Here is a 17,462-nt window from a genome sequence, read left to right as displayed (position 1 = left end):
TTTTGTTTTATTGTTTCTTGTTTTCATTAGAACTACTTATATCTAACAAATCATATGAAAAATAAAAACTTTGTTGAATATCAAACTTCCCACAGTTTTCTTAGAAACCCTAAAGCAGACTTTTTATTTCTTGAGTGTTGTAGTGAGAGGCAAACAGGGCAGCTTGTAAACTGGGTTCACGGTTCTTCTTTGTCTAGGAAAATTTGACTTAGAAAGTTGGTGTCATGAAAGGCATTCTGCTTTGAAACTCTAATTCATTCTTCCCCAACACAAGTGCTGCAAAGCATATGTTGACTGCAGCCTTTAGCATGCCATTGCTGAGCCCTACCCTACAGAGCAAACATCAACTTGAAAACCAATTTTTGGCCATAGTCAGGCCAGACTAGTTTGAAAACAACAGTGAAGGAAACATACATGTAAAATGAGATGGGTATAAAAAAAGTATAAAGTTAATGATCTCAAATGTTTAAATTATGGCAGAAAAATTGAATAAAGTGGTAAAAGGTACTCAGTGGTTCCAGCTGCAGTATTGTAATAAAGAAATGCAAAAGAATCCTTCTATATAAAAGCGGTCGGGATTGTCCTTCCGTCCCGTGAGTGCTACGCAGGTGCGGAGTTTCACACACACCCCGTCCATTTTGCAATGCACGATGGGATTTGTAGTTTCGTTTTTCCAGGTAAAAGATGATTTTCTACTCCAAACTGTGCGATATCTTCTTCTTCTTTTTTTACTATATAAAAGCGATCGGGATTGTCCTTCTGTCCCGTGAGTGGAAAGCATAGCGGTATTCCGCTTATCACAGACTTACTACTTGCAGCTTGCGGTACGAAGCGACATGATGTGAGCAGAGTTCTGGTGCTCCCATTGTTCCCTTGCTTTTGTGCGTGATGCGCTGGAAAAGTAGACAAAATTATGTCTCTGGAAATAATTAATGTTGATGGAATACAAATGCCTCACCACGTAGTAAATATCAGGGGGTTTCAAAAGGGTGACCTCAATATAGAAAAAAAGTTTAAATTTCGTCACAAAAATAACAGAAACTACGAGTATTAAAGTAATACCGCTCAAATGCAATATAACCAAATTAATGAGTTTGTATAAAATATCAAATTGATCTACATATTGATTTGCCTTAAGAAGTGGTCAACTTAAAAGTCGGTCGCCTTAAAAGGCGGGTCAGCCTAGTATGTAATTAATTTAGTCATTTATTTTAGCCAGAAATTTAGCAGATGCATGTTTTATAAACAAAAACAAATTACCTTGCCTGGACTTTTTTATGAGCATACACAATTGAGGCAAGAAAAATCGATATTCTATTGTAAAATGGATTATTTGGACATTTGTTAATTTATAACTCAGATTAACAATCTAATCACAATTATTCATTCTTCCATTATCTGTTCCTGTTTTGTTCAGTTGAGAGTCATGAGGGAGGGCTAGAGCCTTATCCCAGGCAGCATCTGGCAAAAGGCAGAAACCAATGTCGTATAAGATGACGTAACTCTATGCTTGCATGGATTTTTCCTCTTGGTACCCTGATTTTCCTTTCAGAACCCAAAGGTGTTTGTTAGATTAGCTGGGGAATGGAAAAGATCCTTATTTTCAGTGCAATGGACTGGCACCCCAGCGAGTGCTGGTTCCTGCCTTACTCCCAATGCTGCCAGGAGAAGATCTGGTTTCCATGGCCTTAAATTGCTTTAATAATACAATTTAATAACAATTGATTTGATCATTAATAGGAGAATTGATCATTTCTCCATCCATAAACTGAGTGTGGAAATAAAAAAATGGGGATTACTTTGGATTATTTCAAGTTAAGTGATGAAGAGAATTACCCTAGGCCATGACTTGGCTTTTAGCAAAACCCATTTAATTCTTAAATAAACAGCACTAGGCTGCTCAGTTAAAGTCCTTGAAGAAAATAGAGGCAGCCTGGCTGTTCTTAATTAGAAACCAATGTGCTTCTTAATTACAAACCAGTTGTTTTGGTTTATTTATCTAAACAGTTAATAAAGATACTCGGCTCCTTCTATATGTGACAATTCCGCTGTGTCAAAAATTCCATCTAGCCTATATTTTAACTTTCTGTGAAAATAAAATAGATTGGTGTGAAGATTGGAACCCACTACTCCAAGTCTAAAGCTGTGATTCCCAAATTCCACCCAGGAGATCATTGTGACTGCTGGTTTTGTTCAACTAGTTTCACAATCAGTGATTTTTGCCTTAACCTCATTGTTTAATTAGCTGGTCTTTTTTTCCTCTTCTCTAAGACTGCATCCAAACTATTATATTTTCATTTAAAAATGCAGGCAATAGTCTCTGCTTTAACCTTTTGTCCACACTAATGCAGGGTATTTAATCCCTGAAAACGCAGACTTTTGTAAATATTCACCAGAGCAGTGTACTTCTGAAAACACCGCCTCTGCATTTCAATGTGGAATGGCAAAAATGTGCAGTTTTGAAAACGCAGACTCTAATAGTGCTCTGATTTGTTTGTGCTTATTACATAGCCCTTCCCTGATTATTACATCTCGTTCCCTGACTGGTCATCCTTCATGAAAGAAAACCACATTCCAAAATAACAGACATAAAGGAGTTTCTTTCCATGATGCTTGTTGTGTTGCTTATTTATATGACTCTAAATCATATTTTGTAGTTTAAGTGATGCATAAAGTGCAAAAGGAAAGTCATTTACTACTCACTACAGTTTCTCGATAAATCCCATGGCTGGCGGCATTATCATCCCTTCAAATAAATTTTTCCACCGATGCGCGCATACCCAGTGTAGGCAAACATCTACATAATCCAGTGTTTTTGGTTGTTTTAGTGTGGATGGAGATACTTTCATAAACAATATGAAAATGCTAGTGTGGACATAGCATTATTCTGCATTAAGAAAAGGGATGTAAAGTAGTTTGCGATTTGCAAGTATAAGAAATTTAGAAATAGTTTTCAAGTTCTCTTCTATCCTTTGTCATTTTACTATTAATTCACTTTTTTCTATGGCATTTTCTTATTTAACTATGTCCTAATAAGGCCAATTAACAAGCGGAGTTGAAAAATACTGTAGGCTGTAACTACTTCATTGTCATACACATTACTGAGCCCATTAGTAAATAATGGTTTAAATACCCAAAACAACTGGCAAAGTGTAATTAAAATCAGAATGAAGATGATGACAAAAATATTAAAAAAAAGATTCAAAATAACACTAAATTGTTTCCATGTAATACACATAAATGCTTGCTACATTCCAATAAAATTTAGCAAACCCAGTTTTTAAATTTCTACTTTAAAAAGGGATGGTCTTAGTGGCTTCAGGCTTTCATTACATCCAATCTGATAATCTCTGAAGCTGTAAATAAACACTCCGTTTGCATTAGCCTAATTTATTTTTTGTTTAATCAGCAGTCATGAGGATTTGATTAGGAGAGTTTTCTGGTCTGTGATACAGCTAAAATCTTGTAATCAGAAATCTGTGTTATTACTAAAATACTAATTAGTGTCAGTCATTCATACTTGTGCCAGCAGATTACAAGTGATCTGCTTCCTAGTAGATAAAATACCTTATGAAGACAAAAATAAACTGGGGCAATAGAAGTCCCATTAATCTCTAAAACAATATAAATCTGTTGCTATTATTTAAAGAAAGCCAAGGTTACTTTAAATGCAAACACAGTTAAACAAGGAGCAGAAACAGGCTAGAAGTCTTATCACACTTGGAAGATGCTGATAGTTGTAAGATTGGAATAAACCAGAAGATCTTAAGCTCAGTCTTGAGGACTGCAGCTGCAGGTTTTTGTTCCAACCAAATTGTTGGTTAACCAATTATTAACTAATGAGCCTATTAGTGGGTCTGTGGCTGAAGTAGCTCCAGCCTTTTAACATTCAGTGTCACTTGCTCAAGGGTGATTGCAATATATGTTGTTAATCGTCATTATTAGGATACAATTAAGGGATTAAACAACACAGAAAAAAGGCAAATTAATAGAAGGAAAAAGCAAGAGAGACAAGTATTTGAAGCTATAGCAAAAATACAAATATTTATAAATCTAAAAATCACACTGCTGTTCTTTTCTGAATTCAGAATAAGAGAAAAGAACACAGATCAGCTAATTAAACAATGTGATTACTTAGCAGAGTTGTGGCTGTTAGTTTTCATTCCAACCATTTCTTAATCAGTGTCCAGCTTTTGCTGCTACTTAACTGCTTTTGCCTTAATTTTAATTGACTTGCTATTTAAAAGTCTGACCTGTTGTTTCTTTTCTCCTTAGTTACCTGCCAAACAATAATGAGACACAAAACGAGCCAACACATGATCAGCTAACTTGTGTCCATTGTACACTATCTGAAAATAAGGAAAAGTGAAAGTCTTTGTAATGTCAGTCTGCTCATGTCTACAAAACATTCTGATGATGCTCATAAAAAATATAAATAAATCAATAATTCTGGAGCAAAATAAGAGCACAAACAAGGTATGAAATTATATAACCAGTTTAATTAACAACAACAATTGGCTTCTAATTAAGAAACTGGTTGAAGTCTGAGGCCTCTACTAATATGGCCATCTGTTAGCCCACTTCACATGCCATTTTTGTTTGGCTACTAATTAAGGAAAAAAGAAGCAATTTGGAAGACTGTCTTAAAAACAAAGCAATTAAAGGGCAGGGGAACAAATGTCAAATAAGAGTGTAAATTGGTCACTGATTAAGAAATTGGGGAGTTGCTCACCCCTGATTCCGAAGAATTTTTTTTTGTTGGGAGCATCCTGGCTCACTGGTGCAAGAAAACCCTTATATATGAAATACCATTTGACTCATCTTAGTCTCTAGTTATGCAAGATGTCATACTTTTTCCGGTTGCCCCAATTTTTGGCCTACTACATTAAAAAAAAAAAACTTGCATTTTTAGGTCATTATTGGGCAATATTTTGTGTAGGAAATTACACCCTTGTGATAAACAGTAAACAAATAGGTGTCTTCAGCAAAAATGATCAGAAGGATCTGAAGCTGTGCAATGGGACACAAGGGGTCAAAGTTACTCCGTTTCACAAAATGCCAAAAAATGTGGATCGGTAATATAGACATGTGGAGTGTAATTTTATGCTATTTCTAGGTTGCCGTTGACAAATTTGATGATATTTTTGATATCTCATTCCTTATCGATGGTCCTAAGCCCCACATGGTCACTCCCAAAAGGTTTAAAATGACCAGTTTTAAACATAAGCATTTGGCGTATCGTTTCAGACTATTTCAAGTTCAGTGATTACAAATATGTTTTTGTGTTCTTTTCATTTTTGATCATCTACTCGGGATATAACCCTCTATGGACATTATTAACGGATGAAAATAACTAATTTCTAGTACAATTGAGAATATTTAGACATTAAATTGAAGCTCATATTTTAATATCTCACTGACATGACGGAACTGCTCTTGTTTAATTATATACTTCTATCTTATGAAGTAAATCATTACATTTCTTATGAAAACCCCGAATCATTGCAACTCGCGCTAATTCAAAATAATAATGAAATACCCTGAAAATGACTGGTCGGCTCTGGATTTTGAACAAGCTACACTTTTGTCCTAAAGATCTGAGCTGAATATACCACATGGTTGCCTACTTTTTTAATGTGTGGTGTTTAGGCTCTATTGTGTTTTTTCTATTGATATATTCAAAAAAACAGTTTTAAAGTAGGTCCATTATCTCATCAATTTCAGGGTCGCAGCCAATCTCGACACCATCGATATTCTAGAATTGTGTAACTACGTGAATGGCAAGCTGTAGGACTTGGATTTAGAAGCGTTGTTGCCATGGAAACCACGGCAGCAAAAGCCACACTGTGAGTGTGCTGTGGTAAATAAACACGGAAGCGGAGTAAGTAAGACATCGCCAACTTGCTTGTGCATAAAGGTGATTCGCTTTATATGGATACTAAAAAGGAGGCATAAATACAACGAGTCGACGGTTAGTCTTTACCTCAGCCATCTCGGGAATAAAATTACAGCTGCCTAATGTTTACATTACGATCTCGTATCGGTAGTACGGGTAGTACCATTAAATGGCTATTACCTTTGCTATTGATATAGATACAAACGTAGTTTACTATTTCACCTAAACGCTTCTTAATGCACAGCCAGCCGTCATAAAATATATCCATGTACAAAACAGTGTAATTGTGAGACATCAAACAGTTAGATACCAACCAGTAAATGAATGAGACGACAGCCAGTCATTTTGTCAAGACAGTAAAACAGAGTAGCTTATCGTCTATCGACTGCATCTCCCGCCCTTTTTCTCCACCCAGCGATTAGTTCTGTCTGCGTTGCGCGCTCCTGGCGATTCGCGCCGCCATTGAGTTGCGAGTCTGACACTGTAGCTGGTGAAGCTTTGTTTGGGAGGTGCAGCTGTTTTTTTAATATTGTTCAAACAAAGCGCACCAAAAACTTTCTTTAACCATGAGTAAAAAAGAAGAAGAAGAGATTATAAGAATCGCGAAAAAGATGGACAAGATGGCGCAAAAGAAGAACGGGGTGAGCTGAGCGTTGCTGTGGCGTTTTGCTGTAATTGCCGGGTTCAGTGCACATTTGAATGCCTGGCTACCAGTTGTGTTGCGGTTCAGGCAAGCGGGGGACTGAAGTCGGTTGGCGTAATAGACGTTGTTTGTTTCCTGCTAGTTGTTTTTTGAAGAGTGCAAGTGATGTCAGCGCGCAGCTGTAGGCTTCGTTGCAACTGAGATGGTTTTAGATCAGTAGAATGGCAGAACTCGGCAGTCCTGCATATTATCGCTACAATGAGCTCAGCTGCCCCATAGAACACTTATGGCATCTGGGAAGTACAGTAGCGGGAACCTTACCACTGTGCAGAGTGTGATTGACGTTTGTATTGGTTGCCGGCACAGTGGCAAATGGCTTACTCTCAGAGACTTCTACATATTCCGTCCTTAGCGGTGGGTGTAATGATGTGAAGTGCTCACTGGCAGTTAGTTGTTTCGAATATTTTGTTTACTTCAATATCTTGCAGTTCTGCATTATGCTTTACTTTGTGTGCGGCATTATACGATCATCTTAGTAGCATTTCTTAACTGCTGTCATTATACAAGTATACACTTAACACTAACCTGCACTAATAGCTTATGTACCTCAAATGTAACTTTTTAAAAAGTATTTGCTACTCGTCCGATCTTTCGTTTGCTCATAGGTCAGCGTGATTTCTATTACCGAAGTATTGTGTTGAAGGTAATAGTAACTTTCGTGAAGACAGGAAAACATGTTCGTAAAATTAATTTCTGAGGATTAGTTGCAATCTTATAAAAATTACACTTTATCCAAATAGACCTACAGCTATCGGTCTGCTGCTAACGAGAGACTGAAAATATGCTGTCTTAGATGCAAACTGGGTCTTGAATGTTATTATTTTTTTGCATTTTAAAAAATATGAAAAATTGTCATCCAACTTTAAATGTGGCTCCGAGCTCTGGGAAACTTATTTGTTTTTACTAAATTCACTGTAGATCACAAGATTTAAAGTGTCCTAAGTTAATATATTTCCTCAAATGCATACCACCTGCACTTCACCCACCTGAAGCTAAAAGCATGTTTGAGCCTGGTCAGTACCTGTATGGGATACCAACTAGGGAAAGCATGGGTTGCAGATGGAAGAGTTGTCGGTGCAGCCAGCAGGTTCTGGGTGTAAATCCCAGTGGAGTGACAGACAATGGCTGTAAAAAATAAATATTTAGCACTGTCCTTCTAATGAGATGTCAAGCTGATGTCCTGACTGTCCGTAATCATGAAAGATCGCTAGGCATCTTTCCTAAAGAGTAGTATGTTTCTTGATGTCCTGGCAAAATTTGCCCGCCGAAACCCATTTTCATTCTAGCCCCCAATCATATATCTCTCACTCCTTCACCATCTAATAGCTAAATGTATGGTCAATATACTGGGACATGAATAGCTACTGTTGTATCAATGAATGTGGCTAAAATATACATTGGTGGTGGTTGAAGTGCGTCCACACTGTCTATATTATAATTAACCTTACAAATCTAAAAAATAGTAATGATTTCAATACTTCTTTTATTCTGGCACAGTTATAAGTGTTGGTGTAATATAGCTCCAGAATCCTTACGTACTGTACCTGGCTGCTGCTTGTGTCGAGTTTGCTCACATTACTTACCTTGCCTATGGAAAATTCTTTATAGAAGGCTGATGGACAACTCGTAACTTTCCTTGTATGAGTGTGTATGTGTGATCTGAGATGCAGTGATGCTACATCCAGAATTGTTTTCTGCCTTGCACTTCGCAAGGCCATAGATAGGCTCCAGTCATCAGCAGCCTTGTATTAGAATATTCATGTTAATAAAATACATTTTTTATTAATTAATGTGTGGCGTTTAGTCAGCAGTTACTTCTTTTGTCTCCCAGCTCTACAGCACAGGTTCAAATCACAGCACTTTTTTAACAGTCTGAATTTAGAGGCAGACCGTTTTTCTTAACATTTTTTTTCTCAGTTAGCTGTCAAGCTGTGAACCTAGTTAGTTTCATCTACTTACAAATCAAAAACAAGCAGTGTATGCATTCAATACTGTGATAACTGACTGATAGTAGAAACATAGCTACACTTTAATTAAAACACTTTTTTAATGTGGCTTCCTTTTTGTGCTATAACACCTCACACTTTTTGAACATGCTTAAAATAGGTAAAGGTTCTCCACCATCTCAGTTGTCCTACATTTTGTGGAAGAAAACAAGTGTAAACATTGCAGTGGGACACATGATTCAGGTTAGGCTGATTAAATCTGTGGCTTGCTCAACATGATGTGTAGATGCTATGTATTCTTGCTTTAAATATTTAAATACGCTATTTATTTTAATGCTTGTACAATGTACCTATGTCCTGCAGATGGCCAAGGTGGATATTTTCATACATGTTAGAATGATTTTGGTCAAAGAACACAGTATGTACTGTAAGGTGTGTAATTGATTCACACATTTGCGTAATTCTTTAGGAGCCATGCAGTTAGAAAATGCAATGGTGAATGGATTGTATACAGAGATTTGTAAACAGTTGGATAAATTCTGTGAATTAGTAGGGTTCAGCATCTACTGTTTATCATTTTACCCTGATACTGGACATCCACTAACTGATCCCTTAATTGCATTGCTATCATAAAAGATTTTAGCACTGGTTACATGAAGCTGCTAGTCTCAGGTAATGTGGCAGCATATTACTTGAAGTTACTGCCGCAGGTTATGCAAATACACAATTATTCATCTAAGTTTAGTTTTCAACCTTATTTAAATATTTAGATTCTTAGTCCAAAATCTAACTGCATGGAGTGTAACATTTTTTAGAGATAATACCGATCACTGATATCATGTTACTGGATTGACCGATTCAGATTTTTTATTTTTCTTTCTTTACATCTTTAAAAATTTTGTAAGCAGTGTGTTTACATACATAATTTCAATGAATCTTACCTAATATCTAAGAGAATACAAAGGGTTTATGGGTTTATAACTGTGCTTATTATAAATGTTTATAATAGTGTGGGAGAGTTTATAAGGGATTAAAATATATTAAAAAAATATATAAAAATACCCATATGAACATATGGTTTTTACTTTGCGGATTTTCACCTTTCGCGGGGGGAGTTTGGAACCCAACCCCCGCAATCAAGGAGGGATTACTGTATTGTAATTATGTGTTGCTAAGTAATAATCACAATAAAATACTCACCCACTCCCATCCTGATACTTTTTTTCTTTGGTGAATGCAATGCTCTTCTGTAAATAGAGTTCTTTATTTTTCAATTTTACCATACATGCATCTAATTCAGACCACCAGCTTGATGGATTTTGACTCATTTAAAAGTTCTCTTATGTCATTTGCAGAAATACAAAAAATGGAATTATTCAGTGATGATGGTATTTTACACAGGAGGATCTTTTTTGTTACTGTCAGATGGGGCATAAAATATTGAGTTAATCTTATAAAAAATATAGAATGTGATTGGATTAGATTTAAAGTTTTTTAATCTTAAAGAATATGAGGATACTTCCACTTTATACGTTATGGATGCACCTGTGCTCAGAACTTTTCATTTTGTTATTGGTCTTCAAGAGCTCATTCTGCATTTGTTATATATTTCCTAATTGCTGACCTTAATATGTTAAAGCCTTCATTAAATTAGGCATATCACTTGTTATTTACAGTTTCTGAAAAAGAAATTACAACAATGTTTGGATAGATTCACAGTCTGTACATTTTTTTTTTTTTCAGTGAATAGATAACAACCTTTTTATATTCTGGGTCTGTTGTAAAATGATAAAGCATATCAAGTAGAATGATAAAATGTACACATAGTATAACTAAGTTACGCATTTTTGAAAGTTTGAGCATTTTAAAATTTTGTAGTGATTTCATTAAAGAGTTACTACATCATGTTTATACTACATTATGTTTATTAAATCATTTTGTAACAATGAGTCATATTGAAAAGTAAGGGCAATTATAAAATGTTATTACATATGTCAATGGGTTACATAATATATATGCTTTTAATAACAATTTACAATATCATAATCTGTAATTGAAGCCACAAAACGTGTTTCTGTGTTTTAATTCAGACAAATTAGAAAATTTGTTAATGCTTTTCAGTGTGAGTTTTTAAAATTTTTAAACTTTGTACTGCACTCCGTATTTGAGATGTCTCAATGAAAATGTAACTTTCCTCACAAATTTCTTTAGAATAGTAAATTCCCCATGGGGATTAATAAAGTTTAGCAACTCAAAATCAAAAATATAAAAAAAATGTGTCACATTTGAACAGGACTAGTTCTTTTATATGGACGGATATGAAGAGAATAGTAGGTGATTTTTTTTTTTTTTCAGAATGGGAACTCGCATAAAGTGATTTACTGGAAATTTCTAAAAATTGTGTTTCTATATGCTTTCTTTCAATTAACAATATCAATTTTAATAAAAGTACAAGTATCTGTGTGTCTTTCTGATTGCTATGCCTCTGTTATATGTCATTTTGTATGGGATTCATAAAAACAGTGCTAATATTATGATGTGTCATCTAAAATGAAAAATGCAGTGCATTTTGATCTCTTACATGTATTACAAGAATCCCAGAAAATAAGCGCACAGCAAATATCCGCACAAAAAAAGCACACAGTCATATAAGCTCACATGGAAGAATGCGCATACGGTAAAGTACGCACGCAGAAAAAAGCACACAGCGGCAACATATAACTATTACAAATATAAAATATACTCCACCTCTTTTGCTAGTCCATTTTTATTATAATAAAACAATGACTGGTTTGCTCTTGTACAACGTCTCCGTTCTTCATTTTCATTAAGGAATGGTACATTGTTGATCGATTCACACGGCACCTCCAGGTATTCCATTTGTTGTGCGAAATCGCAGATATTCAAATCCATTGTAACCAAGAATTTGCTTGCCTTTCTAACTGGTCGGAAACTCCAGCTCGCTTATTCAAAACATAAAAATTTCGACTTTTCTTGCTCGAAAGTTCGAGAAGATTAAAGAAAACTCTGTGTGGCCTATTTATAGGACGACGTTTACTTATTTGCCGTAATCAAAACTATAAAACCCTAATTTGCCTACCTGTGGAATAAGAAGGTATAATATAAATTCTGAAAGCTATTGTAAAGAATAATAATTTTGTAGAAATGGTAATTTAGGCACAACAATGACAGTAATAAAAGGATTAATGACTATTTTATTTTATGGACCATCCAACAACCCACTACCTCAGTTAGCACAAATTAAAACATGCAAGCTTATAAATACGTTCAGTGAACAATTATACAATTTCATTTATTGTGATGTATAATATACATTTTTTTTCTTCTATGCATATACGCCTTTGCCGTATAAGCATTTTTCCATGTGCGTTTTTTTCCGTGTGTGCATTTTTCCGTGTGCGGTTATTTCCCGTGCGCTTCTTTCCGGTCACCGTATTACAAAATGCATTCCAATAAATAGTGCAGTGCAAACGTTAACTGCAAATACCCTGAGGTCTGCATTGATAATTTAGTTTCAACCCATTTTGGAAGGGGTGGTCAGCTAGTAATTGCTTAAAATGTTTAGGGGGAAGTGGCAAAACATTCCTTAAATATGACAAAAACATTTTTGATCCAAATCTGCAGCTTGTAACAGGTGTATTGTAAAACTGTTCCAGAATTTGCTGTACTTCACCCCAGCTCTAAATAGTTTCCCAGTAAGCTCTAATGTTTTATAGAGACAATAACTCTTGATCTGTTCTGATTTCACACCTGTTTTATAGCTTCTAACATAAGTAGGATATACAGTACATGCTTATATTCATTAAAATGTGCCTTATTTTATTATCATTTCAAATGTTTGCAAGAAAAAGCTTTCTTATTGGGCTGTGGATTAAAATATACATGTTCAAAAGCAAGTTGTTATTTTGAAGCATAGAGCCTTTGCATACCTGAAATACTAAGAGTATACAATAGTATGTAAATGTTTTAGTCATGTGCGTTATTTATTATTATTTATGTAACATACTGTAAAGTGGTCACACTGGTTTTCATGAAAATACTAGCTTTTGTGTATGGCACACTGGATTATTGGAGGAAAGTGTGTCAGTCATTTGAAGAATATTTTATAATATATAAAATGAATAATATTGATAATTGATTGCACATATAAATGCATTATTTAGAGAAGCAACACACCATGTCTAAGCCTTCCACAATTGCAAGCATGAGAACAGCAGATAAGTCAAATTTATCCAAATTGGCCATCTTACAATAAATAATTTCCAGTTTTGTAGCAGTAATTGAAAACATGAGATCCACACCCATGAGGAAAATGTATGTTTTTTTTTTTCCAAATCTGTCAGCAGCCATGGATAATCCTCATTCTTATGACCACAGCTGTGAAAAACCCCACCATGATCAAATCAATTATTTTTATTTCAGAACTGTCACTGTATTACAATACAGTTGTCAGTAACAGTATATTGTTATTTCAGTTTTTTTTTTGTTTTGTTTTGAAAGGCCAGCAGAATGTTCACACTTATAAGTTACAATTTACTGGAAACTTTAAGTAAAACATGGAGTTCCCACTCTGAAATTCATGCCCTATATCTTTTCCAGTTTTTCTTAGGAGTCTGTGTAAACACAATCCATTTGTGTACCACTTCTGTTTCCTGATCCACCCAACTAAGACTAGGGTGACAGTTGGAAGGTGTCTTTTATAAATGTGTAATAATAATTGCTCAGAGTGTTGGGACCCTTGGTGGAGCAGGAAACATTAATAATATTTGATGCTGTATATAATCTTTAGTTCTAAGTGGGGGGAAAAACAATTTTGAGATTTACAGTAAATGTATTCTTTTACTGATGATGTTCTTCAGAATGTTGCTGGAGTTTGTTTGCTGTGAAATGCATGCAGCAGTTAGAATAACATTGGATAACCTGATCTGTCAGGTAAAACCGATGTGTTTCATCAGTAAATTATTCCAGAATTGGTTAGCAGTTCTGTAAGATAATTTTAATTTGTGTGCCCTCCTGAGTCGGTTTATCGTGTGGTGGGTGCGGCAATGCACTGTTTCAGTGCGTGCTCCTAACCTCTCTCTCTACATGTTGTCTCAAATAAAATAAATTTAATGTTCATTGTTTTCCTTGAAGGTTCAGTCAGCTCCTTGTAAAAGATTAAAAAATAATTTAGCAGAATACCAGAGTGAGGTCCCTCAGAGTTTAAATGTTTTCCAGAAACCAAAAACCTCGCATTAGTTGATGTCTATACAAAGTTAGTCTACTGTTATCATCTAGTTTGTCTTGATTAAATGCTAGACAAAGGAAGCTTTTGGATTCAGCGTTTTATCCTCAGTGGGTTGGTTGTAGTTAAATGTGTAATTGAGCAATACCCAAATTAATTATTATTTCCAAGTTATTGAGCAGGCTTATCATAGTAATCATTTGTAACATATATGCACAAATGGAATGTGGAAACAAGGATGACAATAACAAGATAATACACAAAACATATTTCCGCTTCTCTGTGATATCATACATTTTTCAGATTTTAAGCTAGCAATATTTAAAGTTGTGCCTTTCTAAACTTAGTAATATCTGTTAGAAGGGCCTGGCTCACCAAAGTTTATCCAGGTCCGTAGCGTTCCCATGGTGGTACAGGAGAGAACACTCTGCAGGAAACTAAGAAACCTGATGTACGCAGATACACTCAAACAGAAAGATAGCACATCTGGGCATATCAATATGGGAACATGGGCCTCTACCATGCAGAATGCTCTGTAAGGTATGGTGTTCTAAATGTGTGATTGAGAGTGTTGCCAATGCAGGAGAAATTAAAGGCAAGGTCCAGGAATTCCTAACAATGTATTTTATATGGGAGGGGAATCAAGAAGGACTGTCAAGCAGTCACAAGACATCCTGGGCGCTAGGTTCCATCTTTCAGATAATGGTACAGAGTTATGTGCTCTAATGAGAGACATGGGCATCTGCCAGGAAGTGAGAAAATCTATCTCCAGAATGTGCCCCAAAATTGAACTTGCCCTTTTAGTTAGATTGTTGATTAGGTGGGCCTCTCTTGAAGTGTTACCAACACACCACAGCATAGAAAATCACACTGGCCATCACAGAGTTATAGAAGATGTGAAGGATGTCACTTTCCACATTAAAAGAACACCATCGTCTCCTGAGGCGAGAAATCCTGCTTTACCCTTTCTATACTTGACGATGTTGGTGCTTTTCTTAATGACACGCATAGTGTCAATGAGGAATAGCCGAGTTGATCACGCTTGCACATGATGAACTAGCAATCTGCCAGTTTCCCCTTGGGATGCTTTTTGGTCGCACAGTCCACCTACATGTACCTACACTCTCAAATCCTGAGCTGCTCCGTTTCTATTTTTAAAAATTCATGCACCACCACAGAATCCTGATATGATGCAACACATTATCTGAATCCAGTATCTGGCAAACATATTACCCAATTTTTTTGTGTATGTTTTTTGTAGATTGTTTGTTAATTGCTGTGTTAGTAATTAATACCTATAGAACATTTCATAGTTTGTTAGTGAATTTTATTAGATTTATTTGGTATGAAAAGTAATTTCTCATTTTTCTGTATAAAAGTATATTTTAATAGTAACTGACAAAGCTTATTTACATTTAAAAGCATTTAGACTTTACTCTAAACTTGAAATGTTAAAATTAATTTAGAAGTCTACATGTTGAGTTAATAACACCGAATTTGCATTCTCTGAAGTGCTTTTCATTAATGTCTGAAGTTTATTTTTACATTGTATTTTTTGCAGATTTACTTAAACACTTTGTACACTAATTTAGCTTTTCTGCCTTTTTCTCTCTAGTCTGGTGCTTTAGATCTGCTGAAGGAACTTAAGAATATGCCAATGACTCTTGAGTTACTGCAGGTAAAGAAAATAATGGCTTATTAAAAGTATTCACATTGCTACTGAATTAATTTTGAACATTTCCTCTTATTTGAAGTCAAAATTGTAATGTTCACTTAATGCCTGTGTTGAAGCAAGATTTAGTCTACTCTGTAATATTTTACATTGAAATATATTTATGTGTGCCTGTTAACATTTTACTGTTACATGGTTAAGTGAGTGAAAGGTAAATTTAAGCATTCACAATAGCCTAACATAACATTATTCAATGTGGTACTTGCCTAAACCAAAGTAAAATTCCAAACACGTTCAGTTTTCATGTAAAAATTGCCTGCTTTATAAACTTCAGACCAGTCAACTAATCTAATTGTAGAGCTGTATATGTACAGGTTAGAAATAAGTCATTAATGATAAGTTAAAAGAAAATTTTGATCCCAAACCTAAAAAAACTATTCTGTGATGCCGATTTTGTAGCTAGCTGTGGAATAGCTCCTGCATGCTAAAAAAAACATGTAGTTTATTGTTTTTTTTTTTCTTGTTCTAGAGCTAAGTTAACATGGATTCTGGTAGCTACCAATAAATAAATAAAGTGCCATATTGTTGTTGAATTTCTTAGGCTAGTAAATAAAAAGCCTTCAGAGATTGATTCTTGTATAGAATCGGTATATATCAGGAGCAGGACCCTTCATATGCCACAACCTAGATGGAGTACCCATAGTCTAGCCTGCCTTTGATTTCAGTAACAAAAGTAAACATTTAAACTGTGGAACAAATAATATTTTAAGAATGAAAGAGTGGTAGTGCATGAGATGCAGCATGCTATAGGAATTAGTTGCACTTTATATGAGAACATTCTTCACTAGCAGTTAAACATAAGTAAAGTCTATGTATCTTATGTGTCTAATATGTCAACTTTTCAAATGAGACGTCACTGCATCCAGTTTTTCCAGGAGTGATTCAACATAATTCATATATAGAAATTTATATAGGAAGCATTTCATCAAAGGGAAGATACTGGTATACATTGCCCAAAAGCACACAGAAGTCAGAGCCATGAGAGCATGATGATTTTACAGCACTTCAGCTGTTATAGTTAAATGACTTGGGTTTTCTTGTTGTACCTTCAGGTTCACTAATAATACATTAGCTTCTTTATGGTTACATTCATTATAACTAGGCATTGATGTACTGTAGCTCTCTGTTTAGAAAGCCTAAACTGCAGTTTGTTTTCTGAGTTTGTGAGACTGATTTTTTTATCTATAAGCTATAGTGTAGCAAAGAATGTTATATGTGCTGCAAGTAGCTAAGGAATGTTACAATGTGGTGGTCTGATTTTGTTTTGTTTCTCCTTTTTTGTAACTGCAGTTCATTTGATACAAATAAACATCTGCATCAGTTCTCACTTTTAGTGCAAATATTTTCATAGTCAAAAAAGAAAAACACAAGGCAAAAATTTGAATAGAGAAAAATCAAGATAGTAATTTTAGCTAATACTGTATGTGAACTTAGCCTTTAAAAGACATTTCTTCAAAAAGGTTTTATTTATTAATTTTTGGTCAAGAGCAGCATCCATGAAAAGTTAAATGTGTGAAAATGCCAATTATATGTGTTAAATCTTAGTTCTTTTGTGAATGTTTTGGGTGGGGCACAAATTCTGTGCTATGCCGCTGTACAGTATCTTCATTTGCTGTTGAGGATGATACTTGGAGGTTTCAAACTGTGCTGTGAAATCATGATCGAGACATGTAACCCATTACTCATGCAATTTGTTTTTCAACCATGAAGTACAAGAACACCTCCACCAAAAACAACAGCACATAACTATTAAACAAGTTAATCTACCAAAAATTGAAAGAAGAAAGTTATATTGGCTCAAAATAAAAAATACATCCTGGTAAATGACTGTAATAAATTGCAAGGCTTACAGAGATAAGACTCTTGGCCAATAAATGATGGGAATGATGGGTCTTGAATTCAGACATTATTAGGGCTGAATCGAGTAATTCAATTACTAA

General features: G+C 34.9%; 1 protein-coding gene across 2 annotated transcripts in view; it reads left to right on the top strand.

Annotated features, from left to right (window-relative positions):
• Positions 1-6,295: 6,295 nt before the first annotated feature.
• tcea1 (transcription elongation factor A (SII), 1) overlaps positions 6,296-17,462 on the top strand; it is a 35,363-nt gene continuing 24,196 nt past the window's right edge. The window contains exons 1-2 of one of the 2 annotated variants that reach the window (XM_039754512.1): positions 6,296-6,537; positions 15,406-15,468. In XM_039754512.1, coding sequence (XP_039610446.1) covers positions 6,463-6,537; positions 15,406-15,468 — 138 coding nt within the window. In that variant the 5' untranslated portion in view covers positions 6,296-6,462. The remainder of the gene's footprint in view (positions 6,538-15,405; positions 15,469-17,462) is intronic. The other variant, XM_039754511.1, reaches the window with a different exon arrangement.

Source organism: Polypterus senegalus, chromosome 5, assembly GCF_016835505.1.
Source record: "Polypterus senegalus isolate Bchr_013 chromosome 5, ASM1683550v1, whole genome shotgun sequence".
Classification (NCBI taxonomy): domain Eukaryota; kingdom Metazoa; phylum Chordata; class Cladistia; order Polypteriformes; family Polypteridae; genus Polypterus; species Polypterus senegalus.
The sequence above is the reverse complement of the archived record's forward strand: the minus strand, read 5'-3'. Positions and strand labels throughout refer to the sequence as shown.